Source organism: Cavia porcellus, unplaced genomic scaffold (assembly GCF_034190915.1).
Source record: "Cavia porcellus strain 051 isolate PalLab524CR breed Dunkin Hartley unplaced genomic scaffold, mCavPor4.1 scaffold_6, whole genome shotgun sequence".
NCBI lineage: Eukaryota > Metazoa > Chordata > Mammalia > Rodentia > Caviidae > Cavia > Cavia porcellus.
The window spans coordinates 47,936,591-47,961,636 of record NW_026947489.1 but is presented as its reverse complement, the minus strand read 5'-3'; the positions used below and the strand labels follow the sequence as shown (position 1 = coordinate 47,961,636).

At 37.0% G+C, this 25,046-nt stretch overlaps 1 protein-coding gene across 14 annotated transcripts in view; it reads left to right on the top strand.

Annotated features, from left to right (window-relative positions):
* The window catches only part of Braf (B-Raf proto-oncogene, serine/threonine kinase), a 199,865-nt gene that overhangs the window by 134,567 nt on the left and 40,252 nt on the right, over positions 1-25,046 (top strand). For all 14 annotated transcript variants that reach the window (XR_010048076.1, XM_063250605.1, XM_063250595.1 and 11 more), the window contains 4 exons: positions 13,412-13,458; positions 14,160-14,278; positions 18,248-18,379; positions 21,846-21,980. Coding sequence is in view for 13 of the 14 variants with exons in the window: in XM_063250605.1 (XP_063106675.1) it covers positions 13,412-13,458; positions 14,160-14,278; positions 18,248-18,379; positions 21,846-21,980 (433 nt within the window). In the remaining variant the exon portion in view is untranslated. The remainder of the gene's footprint in view (positions 1-13,411; positions 13,459-14,159; positions 14,279-18,247; positions 18,380-21,845; positions 21,981-25,046) is intronic.

Here is a 25,046-nt window from a genome sequence, read left to right as displayed (position 1 = left end):
TTAAAGTTAACTAGAAATTATACAGTTCCTTTTCTGTTTTGGTCCTTCTCATATGGCAATGTGTGCATCTGGTATGGCATCTGTGCATCTGTGTGCATCTGGTGCATCTTTAGATTCCAAAGACTTTGGCAGAGTGGAAACCCTCCTACTAAAATGACTGTAGGTTTCAGGTTAAAATGACATACTTTGGCTCTGTCCTGAAATTCTAATGAAACTAAAATAGAGATTTTTTTAAAACAATGTGAATATATAAGGATGAAGGTATCAGAAAGGAAAAATAATATAGCAAAAATCTAAAAGCTGGAGTACTTGGCATTCTACATTTTGTTTGTACCAGGGATTGAATTCAGAACCTTGTGCTTGCCAGGCAGGCATAAGTGCTGCTGAGTAAAGCTGGAGTACTTAGGAGGCCGAAGTAGGAGGATCACCATGAGTTCTAGGCCAGCCTGAACTACATAGCAAGACCCTGTCTCAAAAATAAAAAAGTAAAGTAAAAGTTGAAAAGCAGATGAAGAAGTGATAATGGCTCCCAAAAGGGCTAACTCATCACTGGCAGTGGAGATGAAAGCCATCCTGATATACAACATAAAAGACTCAGAAATTGTCAGTACCAACTATGAAAGGAGGGGGCTAAGGTGAAAAAGCGTGTTTCAAAAACTGTTCTAGCCAGGCTAGAGAAGCTATTCTACAGTCCCACACATATAATCTTAGCACCCAGGAGACTGAGGCAGGAGGATCACTATGAGTTTGAGGTCAGCCTGGGCCAGTGAGTTCAAGGCCAGTCTCAATTACACAGCAAGCCCCTGTCAAAAAAAAAAAAAAGCTGTTCTATGTATCTGTATCTATGTGTCTGTATCTTACCTATCTATCTGTCCCACTAATTACCCATTCTTGTCCCAATAGTAGGCTGGAAATAACGAAAAATGGGTATTGTGGGACTGTACTTAATGATGAATAAAAATTTCCCCCCTGTTCTCTTTTATTTTTCTCCCAAATTAGCAGCCAAACTTTCTTCTTATAGTCTTTTCTGCAGCAGAAGAGGAAAGGCCCAAAGTAAATGACATCAGAGATCCCATCTAAATGACTGAAGAGTTGAAAATCAGCAAGCCCACCTATATGTACAAAACTTCCTGGTTCTTCACTTAGTCTCATCTAAACAATTATTTCTGGATCATCACATATAAGAGAAAAGTCTCTGATGCAGATGAGAGACCAAGACATTGTGGGAAACAGAAAGACACCAGGACAAACAGAGCAAAAATAATTACCCACTCACTGCCCGCTCCAGGAACAAAGAGCAGGAGTTTTAAAACTCTCAAGGGAGTTTTAAAAATCTGACTTTCTATCCATTAATCAAAAACAGATGCTTTTTAAGGAATATTATAACAAAAAGTTGTTAAAATATTGATATTTACAGTACACTAAAAATTCCTTTTCAATTACATACACTTCATTTTTAAATGTTAATTTAAAATTTTCAAGGGTGCCAGGTTCAAGGATAATCCCAGCAGCTCAAGAGGCTGAAGTACAGTGTCCAAAGTTTGAGACTAGCTGAGCAATTTAGTGAGATCTTATCTTAAAAAACAAAAATAGGCCAGGTTTGGTGGCACATACCTATAATCCCAGCACTCAGGATGCTGAGGCAGGAGAATTCCCACAAGTTCAAGGCCAGTCTGGCCTACATAGTGAGCTCAAAGCCAGCATGAACTATATAGTGAGACCTTGTCTCAAAACACCCCAAAAAACCTGAAAACAGCTCCACAAAAAAGAACTGGAATGTAGCTCAAAGTAAAGGTTCTGGACTATTCCCCAATACCAAACACACACACACACACACACACACAGAGTTACATAGTTTGTTAGATTTCATTAAGAAATCTTCATTGAGGGGCTGGGGATTTAGATCAGCGGCATAAGGGCCTGCCTTGCAAGCAGACAGTCATGAGTTCGATCCCCGGTACCGATAAAAAAGAAAAATACAAAAAAAAAAAAAAAGAAATCTTCATTGAATTTTAAAACTTACGCAAAAATATTGTATGACTTAATATTAGTTTATCTGTATTATGCAATGTAAAGAGGATACCTGAACAAATTTTTTATAAACTGAGTTATGTAAATTTAGGTTATTAACTGAAACATACACTAGAGTATATGACTCTCGTTAGATAGATTCTCCTGTTTTCTTCTCTAGTATCAGTGACTAAAGCACAGTTTTCATTATATTTTCTTGGGCTTTGTTTTCGTTGTTAGAAGATAGTCAAAATCTATTCTAAAGAATAGGCTGAAAGATGTGAGGACAAATAGGATGGTCCAGAAGGGCATGAATAAGTTCAAATCCTAACTTGCTAATGATTTTATGTAACAGATTTTTAATTAACTTTTAGCTTCTGGTCACCCATTTCAGCCTTATGTTTGGTTTTTCCTTTGTGCTTTAATTTGTCCTTGTCTATACCAGTGGATGGAATGGCACAGATACAATCCCTAACATAACTTACTTTTCCTACCTATTTCCAATGCTTCTTCATCTTTAATTCTAACCATAATTCTAGCCTGGGGACTTTGTTTTGAATTACTTCCAGCAGGTCTTCCCTAGTAGAAGCTTTCTTGGTCCCAGCACTCAGAAGATTGACGCAGGAAGATCTCTTTGAGTTTAAGGACAGCCTGGCCTACAAAGTAAATTCAAAGCCTGCCTGAACTACGTAATGAAACCCTATCTCAAAAAGACAAAAAAAAAAAAAAAAAGCAGCAGCAGCCTTGAGTAATTAATTACTTGTTAGCACCTATCAAGCTCTCTTTCCTTGAGTCCCTTGGGTTCAGATTCCTTATATCTAGTTCCTCCTCTCCCACCATCATCATCTCACAGTGTACAGAACAAGCTACACAGTTTGCCCATGGTTATTTAAGAAGCTGCTTGATTATGTTGGACTTTTGCTAAATTCTCTGCTCACCAGAGTTTGTTCTGAAGTCCCAAGCAATAAGCATTACTAACATTGTACAAATTGCTGAGTTGCGGTTACTCAAAATACAAAAGTGTTAATAGTTAAGGTATGCCAATGTGTCACCTTTATCTTATTAGAGATTATAAGCATTCAATGGATGGCATTTTTAACTGTCTCGTTTTGTCTTCCTCTTGTACTTCAGGGAAAGATTATTTCTGATTCTCAGATTCACTTAAACAGAGCAGAACTATTCTTATGGTAGATAATTAAGTAGATTTACTTTGAGGAGTCAGAATTTATAAAGTGTGTTTTATCATGTTACCTGTCAGCCTTTGAGTCAGCCCAAGGGCTAAGGTATTTCAAGACTACTGTTACTGAAGAAATATCAGAAATGGTCAATACATCATTACCATTTCTTTACAGCACTTTTAATTTCAGGGTAATATTTATGACATAATTTTTAATTTAGCTTTACTAGAAAACTTAAATCAGGTAAGCACATAGAGCGAGCATAGGGACCTGTTAGTATGTTCACAGGACATATTCTAAAAACATAATTAAAAATAAGTTGAGGATAAACCCTCACAAAATACTTTTTTAAACAGTCAAGGGTATGATGTCATACCCTGTCTGTTTTTACATTTGCTTATAAATGAGCCTTGCTAAACAAACAGTAGAATGAGTTAGGAGTTGTAAAAATGATATGAACGTAATCCCTGAAAATTGTGATTGAAAATCATTCTAATTAGTCAAAGAATGCTTAGGATGATCATGATTTTTTAGTAACTAAAAATAAGATTTGATACATTCTGGAAAGGGCACCACTTTTCAGTCAGTAGATTTGGGGAACTACCTAAATTCTGACAAGATCAAGTGTTCATAAGAATTAGGGGACTTGACTACTGAAACAGTGGGGCAGACCCTGGGACGGCTGTCAAGGAGTAAGACTTGAGCTTTGTCTTTAAATTCAATGTTTGTAGGGGATGGGGATTTAGCTCAGCGGCATAAGCACCTGCCTTGCAAGCAGGCGGTCGTGAGTTCGATCCCCGGTACCGGAAAAAAGAAAAAAAAAAATCAATGTTTGTTTTTTGTTTTTGTTTTTTTGAGACAGGGACTTGCTATGTAATTCAGGCTCATTGTGTATTCCAGACTGGCCTCGAACTTGTAGTGATCCTCCTGCCTCAGCCTTCTAAGTGCTACCATTACAAGCTTCCACACTCAGCTACAAATTTATTATTTTTAATGAAGAAGATTCTACAGGTTACATTTTACCCTTGTAATATTTTTACAAGTATAAACTTTGAAAAAGGACAGGAAGCAAATTTAACAAGCTTATGTAAAAATTTTAACAGGTTTGATTATGAGAATAGAAGTGATTTCTACCTTACCCTTTTTTTCTTAATTTCAAAATAAAACTTGTTACAAAGAAGTATAAAATCATTACCAAAAAATGTGTACATAAATAAGCACCAGTTTTGGCTCACAGTTACAGAGGTTTCAGTTCATGATCAGCTGGTTCTATTGCTCTTAGGCCCCATGATAAGGCAGAAGCATCATGACAAAGGAAAGCTACTCAACTTATGGCAGCCAGAAAGCAGAGAGCAAGAGTCACCCTGTGCTACCTGGCTTCCTCCTGCTTTTATTCTGTTGGGGCCCCAACCCTATTGGATGACACCACCAACATTCAGGGTGGGGCTCTCCCATCAGCTTTCTATCCTGCATGCCAGGTGAGTCAGGAAACATAAGACATACCCAGAATTAGACTACTTGGAGTTTTTCAGTCCAATCAAGTTGACAACAAGGTGAGCTGTTACAGTCCCAAGTGATTCCCATATATATTGAAATTTGAGAAACATTACTTTAAAGGATAGTCTCCTGATTGTCTTTCTTGCTGTCCGTCCTTCAGCTAGTTTCTCCTGTATACCTTTGCAATCTCAGCCAGATTCATAGTTTGAAAAACCATTAAAATATTTCTGTGCCAGTCTTCATCCAGTTCATTTCCTTTGTATTCCAGATTCTCATACTAATATGTCCATTTGATTATCTAATGGACAACTCAAATTTCATAGATACAATGCTGACCTCATCTTTTTCCTCAGGCCTGTTTTTTTGTTTTTTTGTTTTTTTTTTTATTATGTTTTTCTTAGCAACTGGCAACTCTGTACATCTTCCTGTCTTACTCTTCTCTCCCTCTGTTCTATGCTAGCATTATCTACTGCTTGAATTATTGCCTATCACCGTGCTTTGGAGCTTGCCCACTTCAGGTTAGTTTTAATCAGGCTACTTTGATCTGTTAATACAACATAGATAGTTTATTCCTTTGCTCCTCAGTGTGCTTTTTTTTTTTTTTTTTTTTTTTTTTTTTGGTAAAGACAGGATCTCTCTATGCAGTTCAGACTGGTCCTGAGCTCACTTTGTATCACAGGCTGGTCTCAAACTTGTCAGTGTACACATTCACCCAAAATAAAAACCAAAGTTCTGGGTCGAAGGTGTAACTCAATAGTGGTAGCATTTGCCTGGTTTGTGTAAGGACCTAGATTTAATCCCCAGCACTTCAGGGTATTGGGAGAGAGGATAGTTGTTACAGGAGACCTTTCTCAGTATGTCTACTGCCACTGTTCTTCCTCTCCAACTACTTCTGTTACCTCTTTTGACTGATCTGCTGCTCTTTCCATCTGACCTACTCTGCTCCAGTCCAGGATACACTTAGTCTTCTTGATATCGTTTGAACATGAGAGCACATGAATAGCATGGTTTTTGCTCTCCTGTCAATACTATGATATTCTGTGTTTATATACATTCTCCTTTATTGTCTTCAGGCCAGTGTTTGACTTAGTAGCTGTTCAGTGCAGTTGCAATAAAAAAATCTCAGCAGATATATTTAAAATTTGTATGAAAATTGTCTTCTTGCAAGACAGAGCAAAAAATCCCTATACAGAGGGTGCTTATGAAAAGATAATAAAATATGCAGTACATTAGATGGTACTAACTACAAAGATGGGAATGGGCACAGCAGATGACAGGTAACCTAAAATTTATATGAAAATACATTAGCTAGAAATTTATCATCAACGAGGGGCTGGGGATTTAGCTCAGCAGCATAAGTGCCTGCCTGGCAAACATAAGGTCATGAGTTCAATCCCTGGTACCAAAAAGAAATTTATTGTCAAGATACTTTTGAAAAAAAAATAAGTTGGAGGGCTTCTATTGCAGGATTTTGAAATTTACTGTGAAACAACAATGGTAAATATAGTATTAGCATCATAATAGGCTTAAGTCAGTCAAACAGAATAGAAAAGTTAGATTTATTTCTCTGTTATTTTTTTGTTGTTGTTAACCAAGGTATCAAAGTAATGAATTAAGCTGTTCCTTTCATTAAATGATGCAAACGACAACCAGATATGAAAAAAAATAAGTAAACCCCTGTGTTATTTAATTTCTTACTGCTGAGACAAAATACCTGACACCCAGAGTTAAAAGGGGAAAGATTTGGGCTGGGGATTTAGCTCAGTAGTTCAGACACTTGCCTGGTAAGTGTGAGGTCATGAATTTATCTCCAGTACCAAAGGGAGGGGGTGCCTTTAGCTCATAGTTTGTAGAGGTTTCAGTCCATAATCAGCTGAATACAAGGCAGGGTGGCACATAGCAGAGGCACAACAGTTCATGGCAGAGGGAGACAAATGTCTTTCTTTGCTGGCCTGCACTCACTCTGTATCCCAGACTGATTTCAAATTCATGGCGATTATCCTGCCTCAGCTTCCCGAGTGCTGTGGTTACAGGCATGTTGCACCATGCTCAGCTTTGACAAGCCTCTTTCTGTCCCTTATATTACATCCAGTGTACCAGGATTGGGATGCTGCCAATCCTCTCTATGGACTGAAAAATCACCCATCTCACAAACCATAAGAACCGCTAACCTTTATAACACAAGACATAAAAGTTTGCTTGAAATAGGTCAAAGAAACAGAGAGGAAATCCTTATAGTCTACAAATAAGGTATTTCTTAGGGTACAAGTACAGCCTCTGTATTCAAGAGGCTAAGGCATGAGAATGATAAATTCAAGGCCAGCTTGGCAACTTACTAAGATGCTCCAAAAATGAAAATGGGGCAGGCATGGTGGCCCATGGCTGTGATTTCAGCCCTTGGAAGAGAGGCAAGGAAATCACCACAAGTTGGAGGCCAACCTGAACTACATATTGAGACCATGTCTAGAAAAAAAGAGACAGAGACAGAGAAAGGGAGGGATAAAACTTAATGGTAGAGCACTTGCCTTAGCATACACAAGGCCCTGGATTCCACCCTAGTATCACACACACAAAAGTCATGTACCATAAAAAAAAAAAAAACATGGTTAAGAAAATGAAAAGACAAGTCATAGGTGTGCAGAAAACACATTATCTGATAAAAGACTTTAAAGCATATAAAAACTCTTACAACTCAGTAGTAAGACATACGATTCTTTGGATGGAAAAAGGCAAAAGAAGCTGGGCACTGGCGCTTGCCTATAACCTTTGCTACTCCAGAGCATGATACAGGAACATCATGAATTTAAGGCCAGCCTGAATTTGTAGTGAGACCTTTGTCTCAAAGGAAAATATTTAAACACTTTTCTAAAGAAAATATATAAATGGCCAGTGAGCACATACAAGAATGTTTACCAAATGTACTTATTAGGAAAAGGTAGATTACAACTACATTGAAACAGCACTCCATACCCACAAAGAGCCTATATAATCAGAAACAGTACAGCAAATATTGGCATGGAAAAAGAGTAACTGAACTGTCATACATTACTAGAAAAGCTAAATGAGAAAACCATTTAGGAAGACAGACTGATGATTTCTTGTAGTTAAGCTTATCATATGAGCAATTCTGAGCCTTTGTGAATGCCTAAAAGAAATAATCATGCATCAACAACAAAGGCTTATACATGAATATTTAGTGTCTTACTCATGATTACCAAAAACTAAAACATTCAACATGTAAATGGATAAATTGTGGTACATGCAACCCTCCTGTGAATCTCATAATTGCTACGCTGAGCAAAAGAAGCCATAGAATTCTCTCTATGAGTAAAGGCAAAACTAATCTGTAGTGTAGTGTTACCAATGATTTCTGAGTCTTAGAGACTCTTAATACAAAAATGTTTGAAGAAACTTCGTGGAAGAAGAAACTGGAGGGTAATGGATATTCTGTATTTTGATTGTTGCTGGTCATTACACAGATGTATGTATTTGCTTTGACTAATTAAATATTTAAAACTTATGCACTGTATGGCAATATGTGTAAATTAGACCTCAATAAAAAAGTGAAAGTAACTAAAAAAATCTAAGTGAAAATGAAATGAAGATCATTATAAAGCACAGCTGAGAAATCTAAAAACTACTTCCTGGCAATTTTAGTTATTTTTAAAGTGATCAATGATTAATGATTGAGAAAAGTAGCAGATTGTCATTCCTTACACTCTTGCCCACTCACTGTCCAAGAAGGGAACAGAGGTCATCAAAGCAACTGTTACTTGATGCTGTCTCACAGTTGTCACGCCTGCCAGTCCTAGCATCTCCTGAATTCTCCATGGATAACTAGGATATCTGAGAGGAGATTCACCTCCAGCCTGAAGTCTGATGAACCTCATGGAATTGTATAGAATTAAGTGAAAGAATACTAAAATGCACATGTTTAAGTGGACCATGTCTCAGATTTTTGAACCAGTTAAAGATGCAAGAAAATGGGCTAGGGATTTAGCTTAGTGGCTCAAGTGCATCCTAAGCATGAGGTCATAAATTCAATCCCAGGTACCAAAAAAAACAAAAAAAGGCAAGAAAATAACTGGGTATGGTGACTCACACCTATAACTTAGCATTCAGGAGGCCGAAACTGGAGTCTGGGCTACCTAGTGAGTTCAACCTAAACTACATAATGAGACCATGTCTCAAAACAATTAAAATACAAGAAAATAGCAGAAAATTTCCATGAGCCATTAGGTCAGTGGTGGCAAACCTATAGCATGCCTGCCACAGTAGGCTTATTTGTATTATTGAAAGTTTTAAAAGGAAGGCAGAGGACGTTGTTAATAGTGTATCAGGATTTAAAAGTCACAATCTTACCGCTCTGTTTAGTTTGATTTTATTTTGTTCCAGTCTATCTACTCATACTAGGGCACAGACAGCTATCCCAAAAATAGCAGGCTATACTACAGTAACTATCCTTAATTTCCTATTAACTTAAACTGAAGCCCTGTATTACTGACATTGTCTTACCATGACTGATCTTATTTGAAGCTGGTTTGTGAGACCGCTATTTTGCCTTGACTGATTTTATTTGAATTTGGTGTGCTTGATAGTATCAAGTCTAAGAGTAGAGGCAACTACTCTGAAGATGACAAGATGTAAAAGATACCTGTCATGGTTTATGTCTGTGTCCCCCAGGCCTCATGAGTTTGCATTGTGTATTTGTGATGGTTGTCTAGTGCTTGGATTGATAGTGTCAGTGCTCCACCCACACAGAGGTGGAGCCAGGATATGATGTAATGGCAGGAGAAAGGTGTGTCTTGCTCTTTGTTCCTGTTTGTTTTTGTTTGTTTGTTTGTTTGTTTTGTCTTTTTCGTTTTTATGGGTACCAGGGATCGAACTCACGACTGCCTGCTTGCAAGGCAGGTGCTTATGCCGCTGAGCTAAATCCCCAGCCCCTCCAGCCGGTCCCTGTTTGTTGTTTGCAGCAGCCATGAACCTCAGCCCAGCCATGCCTGCCTACCTTGGAGCCAACTGAGTGTGGACTGAAACCTCCAAAAACTTAAGAAATAAACCTTACCTTTCCCAACTTGGGCATCAGGTATTTTGTCTCAGCGACGAGTAAAAAGTAACTAAGACAATACCCATTCCAGTTTGATTATTAACTGCTTTCGAAGTCCTAAAAAAAAAGAAAAAGTTTTGAAAGATTGCCATCATTGTATTAGGAACTTTTTCAAATAGACTAGACTGGTAATCAGAGAGTTTACTATGGTATTTGAGTCTCAGGCATTTGAATATATCTCTCATGATAATCTTAAAAATTAGATGGAGAGGAGCTGGGGATTTAGCTCAGCGGCATAAACGCCTGCCTTGTAAGCAGGCAGTCTCAAGTTCGATCCCTGGTACCTATAAAAAGGAAAAAGACAAAAAAAAAAAAATTAGATGGAGAAACATAACACAATTGGCAAGATTTAACTAATTTTGTTACTGTAGGGATTGTTAATACCTGAAGCTAGTAAGCTGGAAGGAGATATTTGTCTTTATTCCTCTCTTAAATTTGATGAGCATATTTAGAAGCAACTCAAGTGATGACATCTTTAGAATGATCTTTAAAAACCTACTTTTAGTAAAAACTCTAAAGTTTCAATAAACTGAAATTTTAGGCCATAGCTATAAAATGCAAAATCTTAATTCAAATATAAAGAACAGAAGCATATAAGTGAAGGGTGGAGAAAATACAGGAGCAATTAAAAAAGAGCAATTTGAGAGTTTTAATTAAATGTGATTTTGTAAGAGTCCATAGAGTGACTGGCTGACTCAGTAAGAAATGTTTTATTCCTACTACAAGGCAGATGAAGAGGAGAATCTCACTTATGTGTGTTGGTGAGATCAAATGTGAAATATTGCACTTCGTCTGGACACTATCTAATGCTGTTTAAAAAATAATACAACTCCACTGAGGTGGAAATGTAGCTCAGTGGTAGAGCACTTGTCTGCTTGTTCAAGCTCCTGAATTTAATCCCCGTTATTTCAATAAATAAGTAATAAAAATAAGAATATTAAAAAGTTGAATCTTAAATTAAAAAATTTAAACAAACAGTGTGGAGAACAAATTTTACTACATAATTTTCCAGCTTCAAGATTATATGATCCTGGGCCAGGGGTTTAGCTCAGCGGCACAAGTGCCTGCCAGGTAAGTGCAAGGCTATGAGTTTGATCCCTGGTACCAAAAAAACGATTATATGATCATGTAGATGGACACTTACTCTTCAAGGAAGAGAATCCTATTAAGAGAATGTAACATTTGTGTAGTTGATAGCATGTTTGTTTTTTCCTAGTGCTCTTGTAAACCTGATTCTCTTATAAACCTATTGCACTTTCCTTAACACCTTACAAAGATAAGAGGTAAGTTCAGTCAGTTATCCTGAATAAGGGCCAGGGATTTAGCTCAGTGATGTTAGCACCTACCTGGCAAGCGCAAGGTCATGAGTTTCACCCCTGGTACCAAAAATAAGAAAAGAAAAAGAAATATAAAGAGTTATCCTGAATAATAGGTATATTTCTGCGTCATCTATAACAAGTGAAGTTGATTTTTGTTCCCTTCCCTACTTCCAACTAAATAAATTGTTATTGGTATCTTCCATTATAACTGGTCATTGCTTTTGAAAATATATTGTAGCCTCAGCCTATTCATGGTTCAGGGTAGTAATTACTCTGAAACTTTATGTAGAGATTGGGATGTGACATTCATCCTTTTTTTCTAGTTGAGAGCTTGGTTTCTTTTTAGCCTTACATTATACAGTCCAGGACTTTTCCTGTTTTTTCACTTTGGTTACAGAAAGAGAATTATTACATGAGAAAAAATTAGGAAAGCATTTGTAAACATAAGGGATTACACAAATATAAGGTGATATGATTTCATATTGTAGCTATGTGTACCTTGGCCTGGAATAGATTTGTGCCAGTCAGCTTCTGCTGATTGTAACAGTAGCTCAGCGGTCACATGGATGTCTTGTTAATTATCTAGTACATACCTGACGAGAGAGTTTCTTTCCTCACCCCATGGGTTCCTTATCTATTTTATCCTTGCTGTGTTTCTATGCATCAAATTTGTTGAGAGGATTAACGCTGTCCATCACCTTTGTCTTCCCTTAACTTCACCTTTCCTTCCTTTTTGGTGTGACTTGACTTCGCAGAAGAACCTTTCCTGTATATTAGGTCCCAGGTCCCCTGAACTGAATTACCATTAACCATTTTAACCCCTTTCTTTCTCATGGGGTCAAGGTCATCCCATCTTGAAGAAGTTTCTTTCTACCTATTATCTTTCTCTGTTATCTCAGAACTTTTTAAGGAAATGAGACCTACAGCTGACATAAAATTTTCTTTCAATGAAGGGCGGTATGATATAATACAAGAACACAGGCTAAAGTTTTGCAAGATAATTTTAGATTGTGGTAAATGCTTTGAGGGAAATAGTATAATGTGAGAGAGTAACTAGAGAGAGGAGGTTTCTTCAGGTGTGTAGTAATTTGAAACAAAAATTATGTCCAGAAGTTTCAAAATCTTGACGACTAGAAAAATGATAAAGTTTAAATGAAGATAAGAAAGCATAAATAATCTCAGTTATTTGTAAATGTTCTGTTTTTAACAGTACTCATTACATGATTTTGATTGTGTTTAGATTTTAAATTCTTTTTTAAGGAAGAACATTATTTCTTAATAGTCATGTTAGATTTCATAGTCTCAGGGCTGGGGATTTAGCTCAGTGGCATAAGTGCCTGCTTTGCAAGCACATGGTCATGAGTTCAATCCCCAGGACTGATTAAAAAAAAAAAATTTTCATAGTCTCCTATATCTGTTTTTTTCAGTATTAAATGAAAAATAATCTGACTAAGACATTATATGCATCTTACTATAGTTGATTCAACAGACATGCATTAAATTAACATACTCGCCTAACCCTGGCAGGCAATGGAGATAAATAAAATGGTCCTTTCCTTCAGTGAACACAAGTAAAGCAATTTTTAGGGCATAACATAGATGGTTTACATTTATGAATGACTTTAAAATAAGTCTACTGTGACCATTATAGAGCAAGTTTGTGTCTCACTTGTTTTAATACAATATTTTAAGGATATATATCCTACCCTCTTTTAAATAGTTGTAATTTACCAGACATATTCTAGTAGAGTTTAAATAGAAAGTGAACATATGAGTGAAGCTGTTATTATAATTGTTACATGAGTTGAAAGGTAAAGATTAATTTCATCGAATAAAAGTTTTTAGAAAGATGAATTTCAGTAGGGTTAGTCATGGGAAAGTTTCGCTCAGGTGAGAACTGGTGTTCCATCTAAACAGATAGATGGTAGACAGTGAAAAGAGCTGGCTTGGAATGATGGTGTAGGAGGGATGTGCTAGATGGAGGTCAGGTTTGTGTCAAGCCATATTTCCAGGACATGAATAAATAGGTTTGACTAGAGTGAAAGGTTTGTATTTGGAACTAGTAAAATGTAAAAGCAGAGTATTAATAGAAAACAAAATTTTTGGCTGTACGTAGTAATGTTTCTACAATCCTAAATTCATTTACAGTCAAGTTTTATATCATGTACAACATCACAATGTGCACATTTAAATTGTACCATGATTCTAAATAAGTCTTTTTGCCCCTAAATATGTTTTATAAATTTTAGGGCCAGAGTCCTTTATTCTCTACTCAGGTACAATAATCTTTTGTTTTTCAGTTACTTACACGCCAAGTCAATCATCCACAGAGACCTCAAGAGTAATAGTATCCTTCCTGAAATTTGTCTGCGAAGTTTGAAAACATCCTGACTTTCTCTTCTGCATTTTTTCTTCACATTATGTAGTTTTCATGTTAAGTTCAATATACTGTAAAGAAAAGTAACGATCATTTTGCGTGGAAGTGTAGTAAAGCAGATGTAACAGCCTGCTTTTGATTTCTGAATGAGCGCTACAAAAACAATCTATTAATAGTAGGGTTTTTCTGATTGCTTGCTCATTCTCCCTGAACTGTAAAATGGATGAGTTTTGTAGCTACCTTCTAGTTTAACAGTGAGGTGAAAAAATAATTTTTATCCTTCCCAATGCCCAGACTAAGATCCTATCTGCTGGGTCTCTGTTCCTGTGAAGCGCCTTTATAGTTTTCCCAGCAGTGTAGAAGGGCTACTTGGGCCTGCATGACCAAAATCAGATGGAAGAGTTTTCAGATCTCCTGTAGGCATAGGAAAGCATCTCACCTCATCCTCAATCTTAAGCCTGAAAAATCTTAAAAGCAGGTTATATAGGTTAAATACAGCTACTTCCTGCTTAACACATACTTATTGACCTCGGGAAATACAGACCACTATATTTTAAAACATGTCATATTGTAGACTTATAGAAACTAGATCTTGTACCTAAAATCTTCCTAATGCTTGCTCTAACAGGAAAATGAGATACGTTGTTTTCCTTTTACTCACTGTGCCTCAGATATATTTCTTCACGAAGACCTCACGGTTAAAATAGGTGATTTTGGTCTAGCCACAGTGAAATCTCGATGGAGTGGGTCCCATCAGTTTGAACAGTTGTCTGGATCCATTTTGTGGATGGTAAGAACTGAGGCTGTTTCTCCATAGATTACATTTTTTTGACCCTGAAATGTTGCTGAGTTAACTTTACAGTATTTTCATAGCTTTCAGTATTCACAAAAAGTCAATGTTATTCTTATGTAAATAGTTTTAACCTTTTTATCTTTAAAAAGAATATTACAGACTTAATTTCAGTGTATTTCAAGTAAAAATACATGTTTAATAAATGGTATTTAAATTCTGCTTAAAAGTCTGTTTAAAAGTATTTTGTGATCAAAATGTGTGCCCTGGGATTAAAAGAAAAAGGCTTTACAATTTAAGGAAGGTGTAACCTACAGCCATTATCCTGGTTTTGCTAAAAGAACTATTCCTTGTAACAAAAAGGGTATTGCACAGTCTTATTAATGAAGCAAAAATTGAAAAGTTACTTCCTTCAGGTTAGAATGAACCTTATAACTGTGGGGCAGCTGGAAGAGGAAAGAAGCAAGAAAAAAAGATTTTAGCAGTGTCTTCCTTGTGCTGTCTTGTATAGCTCTTCTTTTTCTTTATTCCTATTTCTACTTAGTGGAAAGAAGACAGAGAAGTTCTAGAAGAACAGAACTAAAACTTCTGCAGGTTACTGCAGGAAACCACTGAAAAGTCAACTGTAGGAATCATTTGTAAACCACTGTCTCTCAAAGGGTCTATAAGACCTTTGAGGGGGCCCCCAAGGCCTTCTTGTGAGACGAGATGTTCTTCATATCCTTCAATCAAAACATACATCGAATTGCAGAAGCAAATAAGAGAATCTTATCTGGCTGCTGTCAAGCCAGACATTAACAGAATCACAGTTCTGTTCTCACTAAACTTTGGGGTTTTTTTGTTTGTTTTTTGTTTTGTTTTTGTCTTTTTCTTTTTTATGGGTACTAGGGATCGAACTCACGACTGCCTGCTTGCAAGGCAGGTGCTTATGCCGCTGAGCTAAATCCCCAGCCCCTAAACTTTGTTTTTAAAATTTAGCATTTTTTTAATTAAAAAAATGTTTTGTGTTAACATTTAATGATTGTTGTTTTAATATTTAAGTGGGTGACTAAATATTTTAACAGTTTTTAAGTTTAAAATGCTAAATACCCACAGGTAGAATCCATATTGGCAAAAGCTTTATAGGGTCTTCAGTAATTTTTTTTTTTTTTTTTTTTTTTTTGTCTTTTTCCTTTTTATTGGTACCAGGGATCGAACTCATGACTGCCTGTTTGCAAGGCAGGCGCTTAGCCACTGAGCTAAATCCCCAGCCTCCGGTCTTCAGTAATTTTTAAGAATAAAAAGTCGTGGGCCAGGGCTTTAGCTCAGTGGCATAAGCTCTTGCCTGACAAGCACAAGGTCATGAATTTGATCCCTGGTACCCCCCCCCCAAAAAAAAAAGTCCTGAGACCAAACAATTTCAAAACCACAGCTCCAAGCTGAACATAATTATCCCAAAAATCTTAATACAGTTTCAAGATCTAAATAAACTAATCTACACTTAAGACTTTTGGAACACCTACATAGAAAAGTTGCAAGGGCTTTCAAAGTCATTTTGGCTGCAGCCCTGAAATGTATAGAGTAGTCCCCAACAAGAGAATTCCAAGGTATAATTCTGAGTTGTTCACCATAAGCCTATGATTAAAGTGAGCTACAATTTCTCATGAGCATAAATGGAATTGGGTGGAAAAGTGATAGAGAAGATACTAGATTTAGGAGATCTATAGTAGTACTCTACTAACAGTTCCTTAATCGCCTCTAAGTCTCCCCACATTGAAACTGCTAGGTTGGACGAGTGGGTTTTAATGCCCTTTCTAAGATTCAGTAATTATAAGTAGCTATGTTATTTTTTAATCTTTAGTATGTGTTTAACTTTTAATTGATAATTATAAAAAAGCTAATTAATGGTTATAATCTGGACCCCCAAGCTCCCTGAAAGCACACTAGTATAACAAAGATGGCAGCCTACCCTAAGAGGATAGGGCAAAAATGGACTTTTAAGTGCTGAGATTGCAGAGCTTCTAGTTAATACAGATAAATCATTCACATATTTTAAGAGTGTGTTTGTTTTAACTAGTATGGGAGGTGAGCCCAATCAAGTCTCTGTCCTTTTTTAGAAACTTTACATTATACAGTTTAGGATGTTATCATAAGGGAAGTTCTGTATTTTCTCCTAGCTACTTACTTGTTAATAGTGGGATAGAGGAGTTCATGCTTATCATGCAGAGATGAGAAAATAGCCAATATACTTTCCTTCCTGGGAATAATGGTGCATACTTGAAATCCCATCTACTTGGGAGACTACAGCAGGAAGATCTCAAGTTTCAGACCAGCCTGGGCAATTTAGATCCTGTGTCTCTTTATTTTTTAAATAAAATTAAAAGAGTTGAGGATTTAGCTCAGTGTTAGAGCACCCCTGGATTCAACCCCCAGTACTACCACAAAAAAAAATCCTGATTTATATTCTGTCCTTTACTGGGCATGGTGGCATATGCCCCTGTAATCCTAGCACTTGGGAACCTGAGGCTGGAGGATCACCATGAGTTCAAGGCCAGTCAGGGTTACATAGCAAGTTCAGGGCCAACCTGAACTAGATAGTGAGACCCCATCTCAAATATATATATATATATACACATATTTACTGTGCCTTACAAAAATTGGTTCAAGTGTTAAAAATGATGTCTTTATCATAATCAGCCTCCTATTATTCTACTGTCTTACTAAAAGTAACTATCAACAAAATACATGACAAACACAAGTGGACACAATCTTCGCCACCAACAACCTTTGGACTGTCTTCAGAATATGCCATAGTATTGTTTAGTTCACATCCCTCTTCATAACATTGTGCTGCTGACCTAGGTGCAATCTGAGCACTGAGAGGTTTAAAGACTCCACATATGTATGATTCAGACTTGGAGCTGTGGTTGTATGCCATTATCTTTATCCATGAGAGGTGCCCACCTTACCTAGACTACCAGTACCTTGTTCTGTCCTGCAGCCATTTTTGCAGTTTGTAGAGATTTTGCTATTGATATTTTCACAAAGTTTCCACTAATATCCTTGCAGTTTCTTCAGTTCCTTCCAAATGAAACAGTACAGGGAGATATTAGATGAAAGATGAAATCTTAAGCTAATTATTAACTAGTCATTTGTTGTTTTTCGTGCACACCTGTAATGCTAGCACTCTGGGAGACTGAGCCCGGAGATACGCAAGTTCAAGCAACTTATCAAGACCCTGTTTCGAAACAAAAATTTTAGAAGTACTGGGGCTGTATCAGAGTGAAAGCCTTGGGTTCAACCCTGTACTGGGAAAAAACAAAACAAAACCTAGCTGTGCAGTGTGGCGACTGAACTGTATAAAAGTGTGGCAGATGTGAGTTAGTCTATTTCTTTGTACAAAAACCAGCAACCAAAAAATCATTTAAACCATCCATCTTCTACTAAATCTACCTGCTATTGCTTTTATTCTTAAAGCATCCATGGCCTGTTTATACCACATATTTTTTCCATGGTTTGAAAGGAGATGAGTTTATTATCCTTACAATTCTACTGTTATTTTCCAAGGTGCCCTGTTATTGTCTAATATTTTGTACCAATAGAAAAACAAGTTTTAAGCCAATTACTGTAGTAGTTGTGCCTGCTCCCAAGCCTCTTGTCATAGATCTAGCATTTCTTTGCTGAACTGGGAAGTAGGAACTGACTCAGAGGGTAAGGCATGGGAAGAATTCAAATGACAGTGACAAGTATTTGTTCATAAAGAGAGTGACTGATAAAATTATAAAATCTCAGTGATGCATTTTGGAGTCTCAGTCCAAACACCATCTTTTAGAGTTCATAATGGGCTTTATTTGGCCATTAATAGAAATAATTATGTAATAGATTTTTAATGATTAAACATTGCTCTGGGAATTATAGTTTGTATTTTCAATCTTTATTCAGTTGAAGTGAAGAATAAACTAAAATATTTTTCTTCTTATGTTCTCACAGGCACCAGAAGTAATCAGAATGCAAGATAAAAACCCATACAGTTTTCAGTCCGATGTATATGCATTTGGGATTGTTCTATATGAATTGATGACTGGGCAGTTACCCTATTCAAATATCAACAACAGGGACCAGGTACATTTTTACCAGCTTTGAGGATTTATTTTCTATTAGTATAAAGAGTCAAATTAATTGCAGAGCGAAAATATTGAGTTGAGTCCCAGGTAAATATGAAAGATAAAGCTCTGATCTTTGTGACTACGTTTAGAAGTCTTTTGTGTACTCTTAGCAGTAATAGCAGTATGTAAGGTCTTTGAAATGTTACAATACAATGAAATTCTTGATATTGTAACTAACAACTAGAGATCCATAATGAATAATGCCTCAAATTTCTTGATCATAGCACAGTCAAACTAAAGAGCTATGGTACTACAGCCCCAGGGCTTTAACCCTTGTGCTGTATCTTGGACTGTACTGTTAGAGCATATACTTGGCTCTGTTTTTTTTGTTTGTTTGTTTTGTTTTTCCTTTTTTCTTTTTAGTTAAGAGTAGGAAATATTTATTGAGAGAAAGATAGTTTCTGTCTAAGAGAGATAGAAGGAAACCCAGAAAGTGGGTTCCCCTTGACTATGTTCCTCTTTATGGAAAATTCTTTTAAAATTATTGCTGGGCATGGTAGATCACTGCTATAATCTTAGCACTCAGAAGGCTGAGGCGGGAGGATTACCATAAGCCCAAGGTCAGCCTGAACTACGTAATGAGGTCTTGTCTCAAAAAATAATAATAGTAAAATAAAATAAAAAATATTAAGCTTTTTAAATTTTTCAAAACCACAAAAGGACTGTTATGTCATGTTATAGTAAAAAGGGAATATTTTTTCTTTTTCCTTCCTGTTACTATTTTTTGTGTCTTTTGTATTCTAAATGATACCAGTATACTGTCATGCAGCTGCCTTTCTTTTCTATTTTTCACAATAAATTTACTGGGCTGGGGATTTGGCTCACTGGCACCAGCGTCTACCTGGCAAGCGCAAGTCATGAGTTTGATCCCTGGTACCAAAAAAAGAAAAACAACCTCACAATAAATTTATTTAGGCTTTTAAAACTGGCCAAGGAGGGGCTGGGAATTTAGGTCAGCTGCATAAGTTTTCACAGTTTGGAACAATGTAGATTCCATGTGGGTAAAAGGTGAATCTTATAAAGAACAAGGACAATTATCATAGGGAAGAGTGGAGAGGACAGTAAGCTTTATACTTCAGGCATATCTATCTTTTCAACAGGAGATACAGGTAAAGCTACTGTGGGTGTATAACTCTGGGAGAGTCTTTGTGTAAAACTAGACATAGCTAGTTTGAAGGCAGCAGGTGTCTGACAGCACTTATCAATGAGAAAAAATTTGCTATTGGCCTTGACACATTAAAAACCTCTTGTGTCCAGATCATGTTAAATACTGAGGCAGAAGTGGTTTGGAAGAAATAAATATACTATATGAGACACAGTTTTTGCCCTCAAGGATTGAAAGTCTCAGTGGGGAACTTAGGTTAGTCACAAAACGATTAATAACCACATAAAGCAGTAAATGATCATCACAGCTGTCAGTGGATCACATCTAGGTGTGAAAGGAACAGCATGATGACAAGGATAGAGTTCAAGAAGCCCTTGGTACCTCTGGATTTCTGATGGCTAGGGAAGAGAGTAAGGGTACTGTAGGCACTGCAGCAGCCTTATGAATATGGTCAAAAGCAGATTCATACTAAGTTCTTCTCCCAATTTCTTTTTGTTACTTAACTGGATAAGTTTCTTGGGCAAGTTCCTAGACTTGTTTAAGCTTTGGATTCCTAGTCTATAAAATGGAATTAATACCTATCTTATAGAATTAGTCTGAGTATTAGATTAGATTACATCTATAATTCAAATGTTTCAAAGTTTTGTAGCCTTCCAGAGCTGCCTTTCCTTTTTTTTTTTTTTTTTTTCTTTTTTTGTCGATACCAGGGATCGAACTCATGACTGCCTGCTTGCAAGGCAGGTGCTTTATGCCGCTGAGCTAAATCCCCAGCCCCCAGAGCTGCCTTTTCGATTGGTATCCAAGTATACATATCTGAAATGCTGGCCTATATGAATAGATTGTGAACCTTGCCTTTCAACTTTGAAGACCCCTCCTGTGCTTTGTATTTTTCTGGTCCTTGTTACCCACTGCTCCGTGGTATTATTTCAGGTTGCTCCTAGAATTCTGAGAATGCTTTCTCCAACAAAATCATGATATTATGATTGCCTGACTTCAAAAGGGAGCAGTATGGGGAAAAAAAACCTGTACTTTACTGGTATCTCTTTTCAACCTTCATTCTTTTAGCCTGTATCACAGCTCTGTTATGGGCTCATAGTTAAACAAATCATTAAAGCATCAAAAGGATATAACATAAGATGCTAAATGTGACTTTCTAAAATTCATCAGCACTGTGCAGAATGAGGATCCCATACTGGCTTTCTCCACCATGCTACCTAGTATGCTGCTCTTGGACCTGGGCCCTTTAAGATCAAAACTCCCTCTTATCGAACCAGGACTCCTGTCATCTGTCTTTCCTACCCTCAGAAGAACCAAAAAGTAGAAAGTTGAGAGATTAGAAAACTTAGCTGGGGATGGTAATACGTACCTGTAACCCCAATACTGTTAAGAAACTAAAGTAAGGGCCAGGGATTTAGCTCAGCGATGTAAGCACTGGCCTGACAAGAGCAAGGTCATGAGTACCAAAAAAAGAAGAAAAAGAAGAAGAAAAACTGAAGCAGGAGGATCACAAATTCAAGTCCAGCCTGGCCACTTAGTGACTTAGCAAGACCCTGTCTCAAAATAAAAAATAAATGGTTGGTGCTAAATATAGTTCAGTGCAGAGGTCTCTTCAGTGCAGAGGTCCCTGGTTCAATCCCCAGTACCACATAGAAGAAAAAAATTAGAAAACGTAATTGTCTAGGTAAGACTTAAGTCTTTTTATTTCCTTAAGCAGGAGATTTTAGCTCAACAGCTTCCTTTTCTCTCTAAAAGAGGCTGTGGTCCCCACACTATGACAAATGCCTCGCTAGAGTTTCCCAGAACTTAGAATATAGATGACTGCTGAAAAGATTAATTTTTTTGGTTGCTGCTGCACATCTTTAAAAGATTTACCACAATAGCCAACAACCTGCCCGAAAAATACGTTTAATAAACTTTTTTTTGAAGGAAATAAGCAGTGTCAGATCTATGTGTTACAGAAGTTACCCCTTCAGTGGGGACCTAGAGTGGACAAGGAGAGACTGGAGCCACAGGGAGCAAGTTACCAAGGCTTTGATGCAGTCATGGGTCATGAAGCTTTGAGCTTGTAGCCCATTAGATATTGGTTCCACACTCAGATATATAAGAATCCTAGTACTCATGTTATTGGTTTTTATTTTAACTTTTTTTTTTCAAATATTCCATGGATCTCAAATTTTTTTTTTAACTTTCATCCAAGTGTAATGTACCCATATAAAAGTACAAATGTCATAAACATACAGCTTGTTGAATTTTCATTGTTTATGTATTTTAATTTGTGTAGAAGGTTGCATGATGTGGCTTTTTTTCTTCCCTCTAGATAATTTTTATGGTGGGACGAGGATATCTATCTCCAGATCTCAGCAAGGTACGGAGTAACTGTCCAAAAGCCATGAAGAGGTTAATGGCGGAGTGCCTCAAAAAGAAAAGAGATGAGAGACCACTCTTTCCCCAAGTAAGAAAAAGTGTTTGCTACCTAAAAAATAGACCTAATATTCAGAGGTAGATTTGTGAGCACTTTTGGGGTACATACTCTGTATTTCATAGTTTCGAATTCCATGTGATATGTACAGACTCAGATAAATAACCATAAGGTGATGACTTCATAAAAGTTGAGCAGAAATTTGGAACCCCAGGACAAAATATTCATAAGGACTTCACATTTGTCCATATTTTTTAGTCTTAGAATCCTTTTCTTTTTTACACATTTAAAAATTATTAAAGATTCCCCCAAAGAGCTTTCGTTTATGTAAGTAATCTTTTCCAAACCAAAAAAATTAGAAGTGGACATTATTTTACATTTTTCCAGTGTTTTTATAAAAAGATAGCTAGATTCTCTTTTACATTCATTATACTTGTGATATCTCATGTTGTCTCTGAAAATTCCACTTACACTTATAAAATAATGACAGCAAAAAGGCAAATAATATCTTGTTGTTAGTAGTTTTAACCGGCATGCCTTCTAGAGGTCCACAAACCATACGTTGCCAACTGCTGCTTTAATTCTTCTTGATGGTAAAATTAAATAGCTAAGCTCTTTCTTTTTGTCATTGTTTTGTTTTGTTTGTTTCTGTTTTCTGAAACAGGGTCTAACAATATAGTCCAGGCTGGCCTTGCACTCACAGTGATCCTCCTACCTCAGCCTCCCAAGTGCTGGGATTACAGGTGTATACCATCACACCTGGCCATGCTATGTCTTTTTGAGAGAGAGTCCCACCAGGCACAGAATGATAATTATTGGTGCCATCTGCCTCCAGTTATCTTAATTTCCCATTGCTTTTTTTTTTTTATCTTTTCATATCATCAGGCTGAAAGCCCTTCCATTAATACTCTTTAATAAGCCTCACAAAGAGCTGGTCTGGTGGGTACCAATTGCCTATAGTCCTAACTACCAAGGAGGCAGCCAACAGGAAGATCACCTGAGGCCAAGAGTTGAAGGCCAGCCTAGATGACATAGCAAGACCCTCCCCACCCCTCTCAAAAGTGAAGCAAAGAAAAAAGAAAGAAAGTGGCCTCACAGGGGTCTGACACTAAATAATCTGAAAAAACTTAGAGAGCTTAGCTGTAGTATATAAGTGCAGGTTTCTGATCATTCAGAATTTCCTGATAGCATTATATGAATATACCTCAATGAATCTATAGTTTCTTATGGGAAATGCTGGCTCTCATAGTCTGTCACGATAGTTACTAAGAAGTGCCTTCATCAACCTATACGCTTTTGAATACTCAGACTGCCCTGGTTTCTCAGTGCAAGTCACTGCTAGAGAAACTAGAGTCGTTCATCATTTGTTTTTATCCAAAAATTTTACATCTGTAAAAAACTTAAAAAGTTAGAATTGATGGCTTTAACTAATGTCAACAGCTGCCTCAAAGAGAAAAGGGAGAGTGGTTGGGTCGGTATGTTTTACACACAGGATTCTGTTACCACTACTCTGAGGAAGAGTTTTGGTATTTTCTTTGGTTTGTTTTATTTTTTGACAAAAGACACACTGGTCTTGACACCATTGAAGTGAAAAACTAGTATTGTTGACCAGTGTCAGTAAACTCCAGTACATGTTCTCTTTGCACATCCCAGGTGCTAGTGCTTCTTATTTAAAGGGGCAATGTTTAAATGTAATATTTAATTCACCCCATGCTATCAAAGAATGAAATGCATTTATGAATTCCCAGATTAATGTAAGCTACCTCTTGTAAGGACTATATATTTTCATTACAAGTTATCTTTTCTATCATACAATTAAAGGCCACAGAAATCTTTTTTTTTTTTTTTTTTTGTACCAAGAAGCAAACTCACAACTTTGCGCTTGCCAGGCAGGCACTGTGCCGCTGAGCTATACACCTGGCACCACATAAATTTTCAATGGCTAAAGATCTATGACAGACAACTATGAAATATGAAATCATTTTTATATAGTGTTGAAGGAGAAAAAGCTTTGCTAAACAAGAGACAAAATTCAGAAGTTACAAAATTTAATGTAGTATACGTGACTACATTAAATTGTTTAAAATTCTACATAGTAAAAAATAATACTGCAAGTTGAACAAGAAAGAAAAATAATTATAGCATATATAACAAAGGCAAAAATTTGGAGTATACAACGGGCTCCTATAGATGAATAATTAGAGGATATTCCATGTAAAATAAGCAAAGGATATGCACAAGTCATGCACAAGAAATGCAAATGGTAAATGAACTTAGGAAAAGACAAAGTTTTCAGTAACAGACAGTGTTACCAGAGGCTCAGGCCAGAGGCCTGACTGGGTGGGTGGATGGGGTTTCCAGCAGACCAGATTCAGGCCCTGGCTGGTCAGTTCAATCAAAGAGATCAGTGCTGATGAGGCCAGAAAGGAGTCCATCCAGTTTGGCCACACTGGGCAAGAAGAGGAGACCACTGACCTAAGCCCCGTATTCAGGGTATTGACAGGAGCTTCAAGATTATGTAGAGAATGACTGAAGTGGAGGCCAAGAAGTATGCAAGCAAAACAGACTTGATTTAACTGTGGTCTGGGTGATCATTGTCTCAGGTCTGGTTCTGTAAGGGTCTAGCACCCAGGAAACCTTCGTTGCTGGAGCAGCAATTCAATCACTGTCATGAAATGATCTGTCTGCATGGTTTGCTCTTCTGGAACCTGAGATAAACAGAGAAGTGACTCAGAGAGAACAGCCTCAGAGAGGTACAAAATGGAGTCAGGACAATGGGTCCTCCTTTAAATCCCCACTTTTAAAAGACCCTGTGCCCCTCATTGAAGTCAGGCATGATGGTGTACATTTGTAATCCCAGTACTCAAGAGACTGAGGCAGGAAGATTGCTGTGAGTTTGAGGCCAGCCTGGACTCCATAGTGAGTTCAAGGCCAGCCTGAACTATGTAGCAAGACCCTGTCTCAACAAAATAAAATACTCCTAAAAACTATGTTCAGAACTTACTTCTGTAAGTACTCAGATGTATACAAGAAGGTTTACCATCATAGGAAAAATTTAAAACAAAGATTATGGTAGCTCTGTATGAATGACATGAGTAT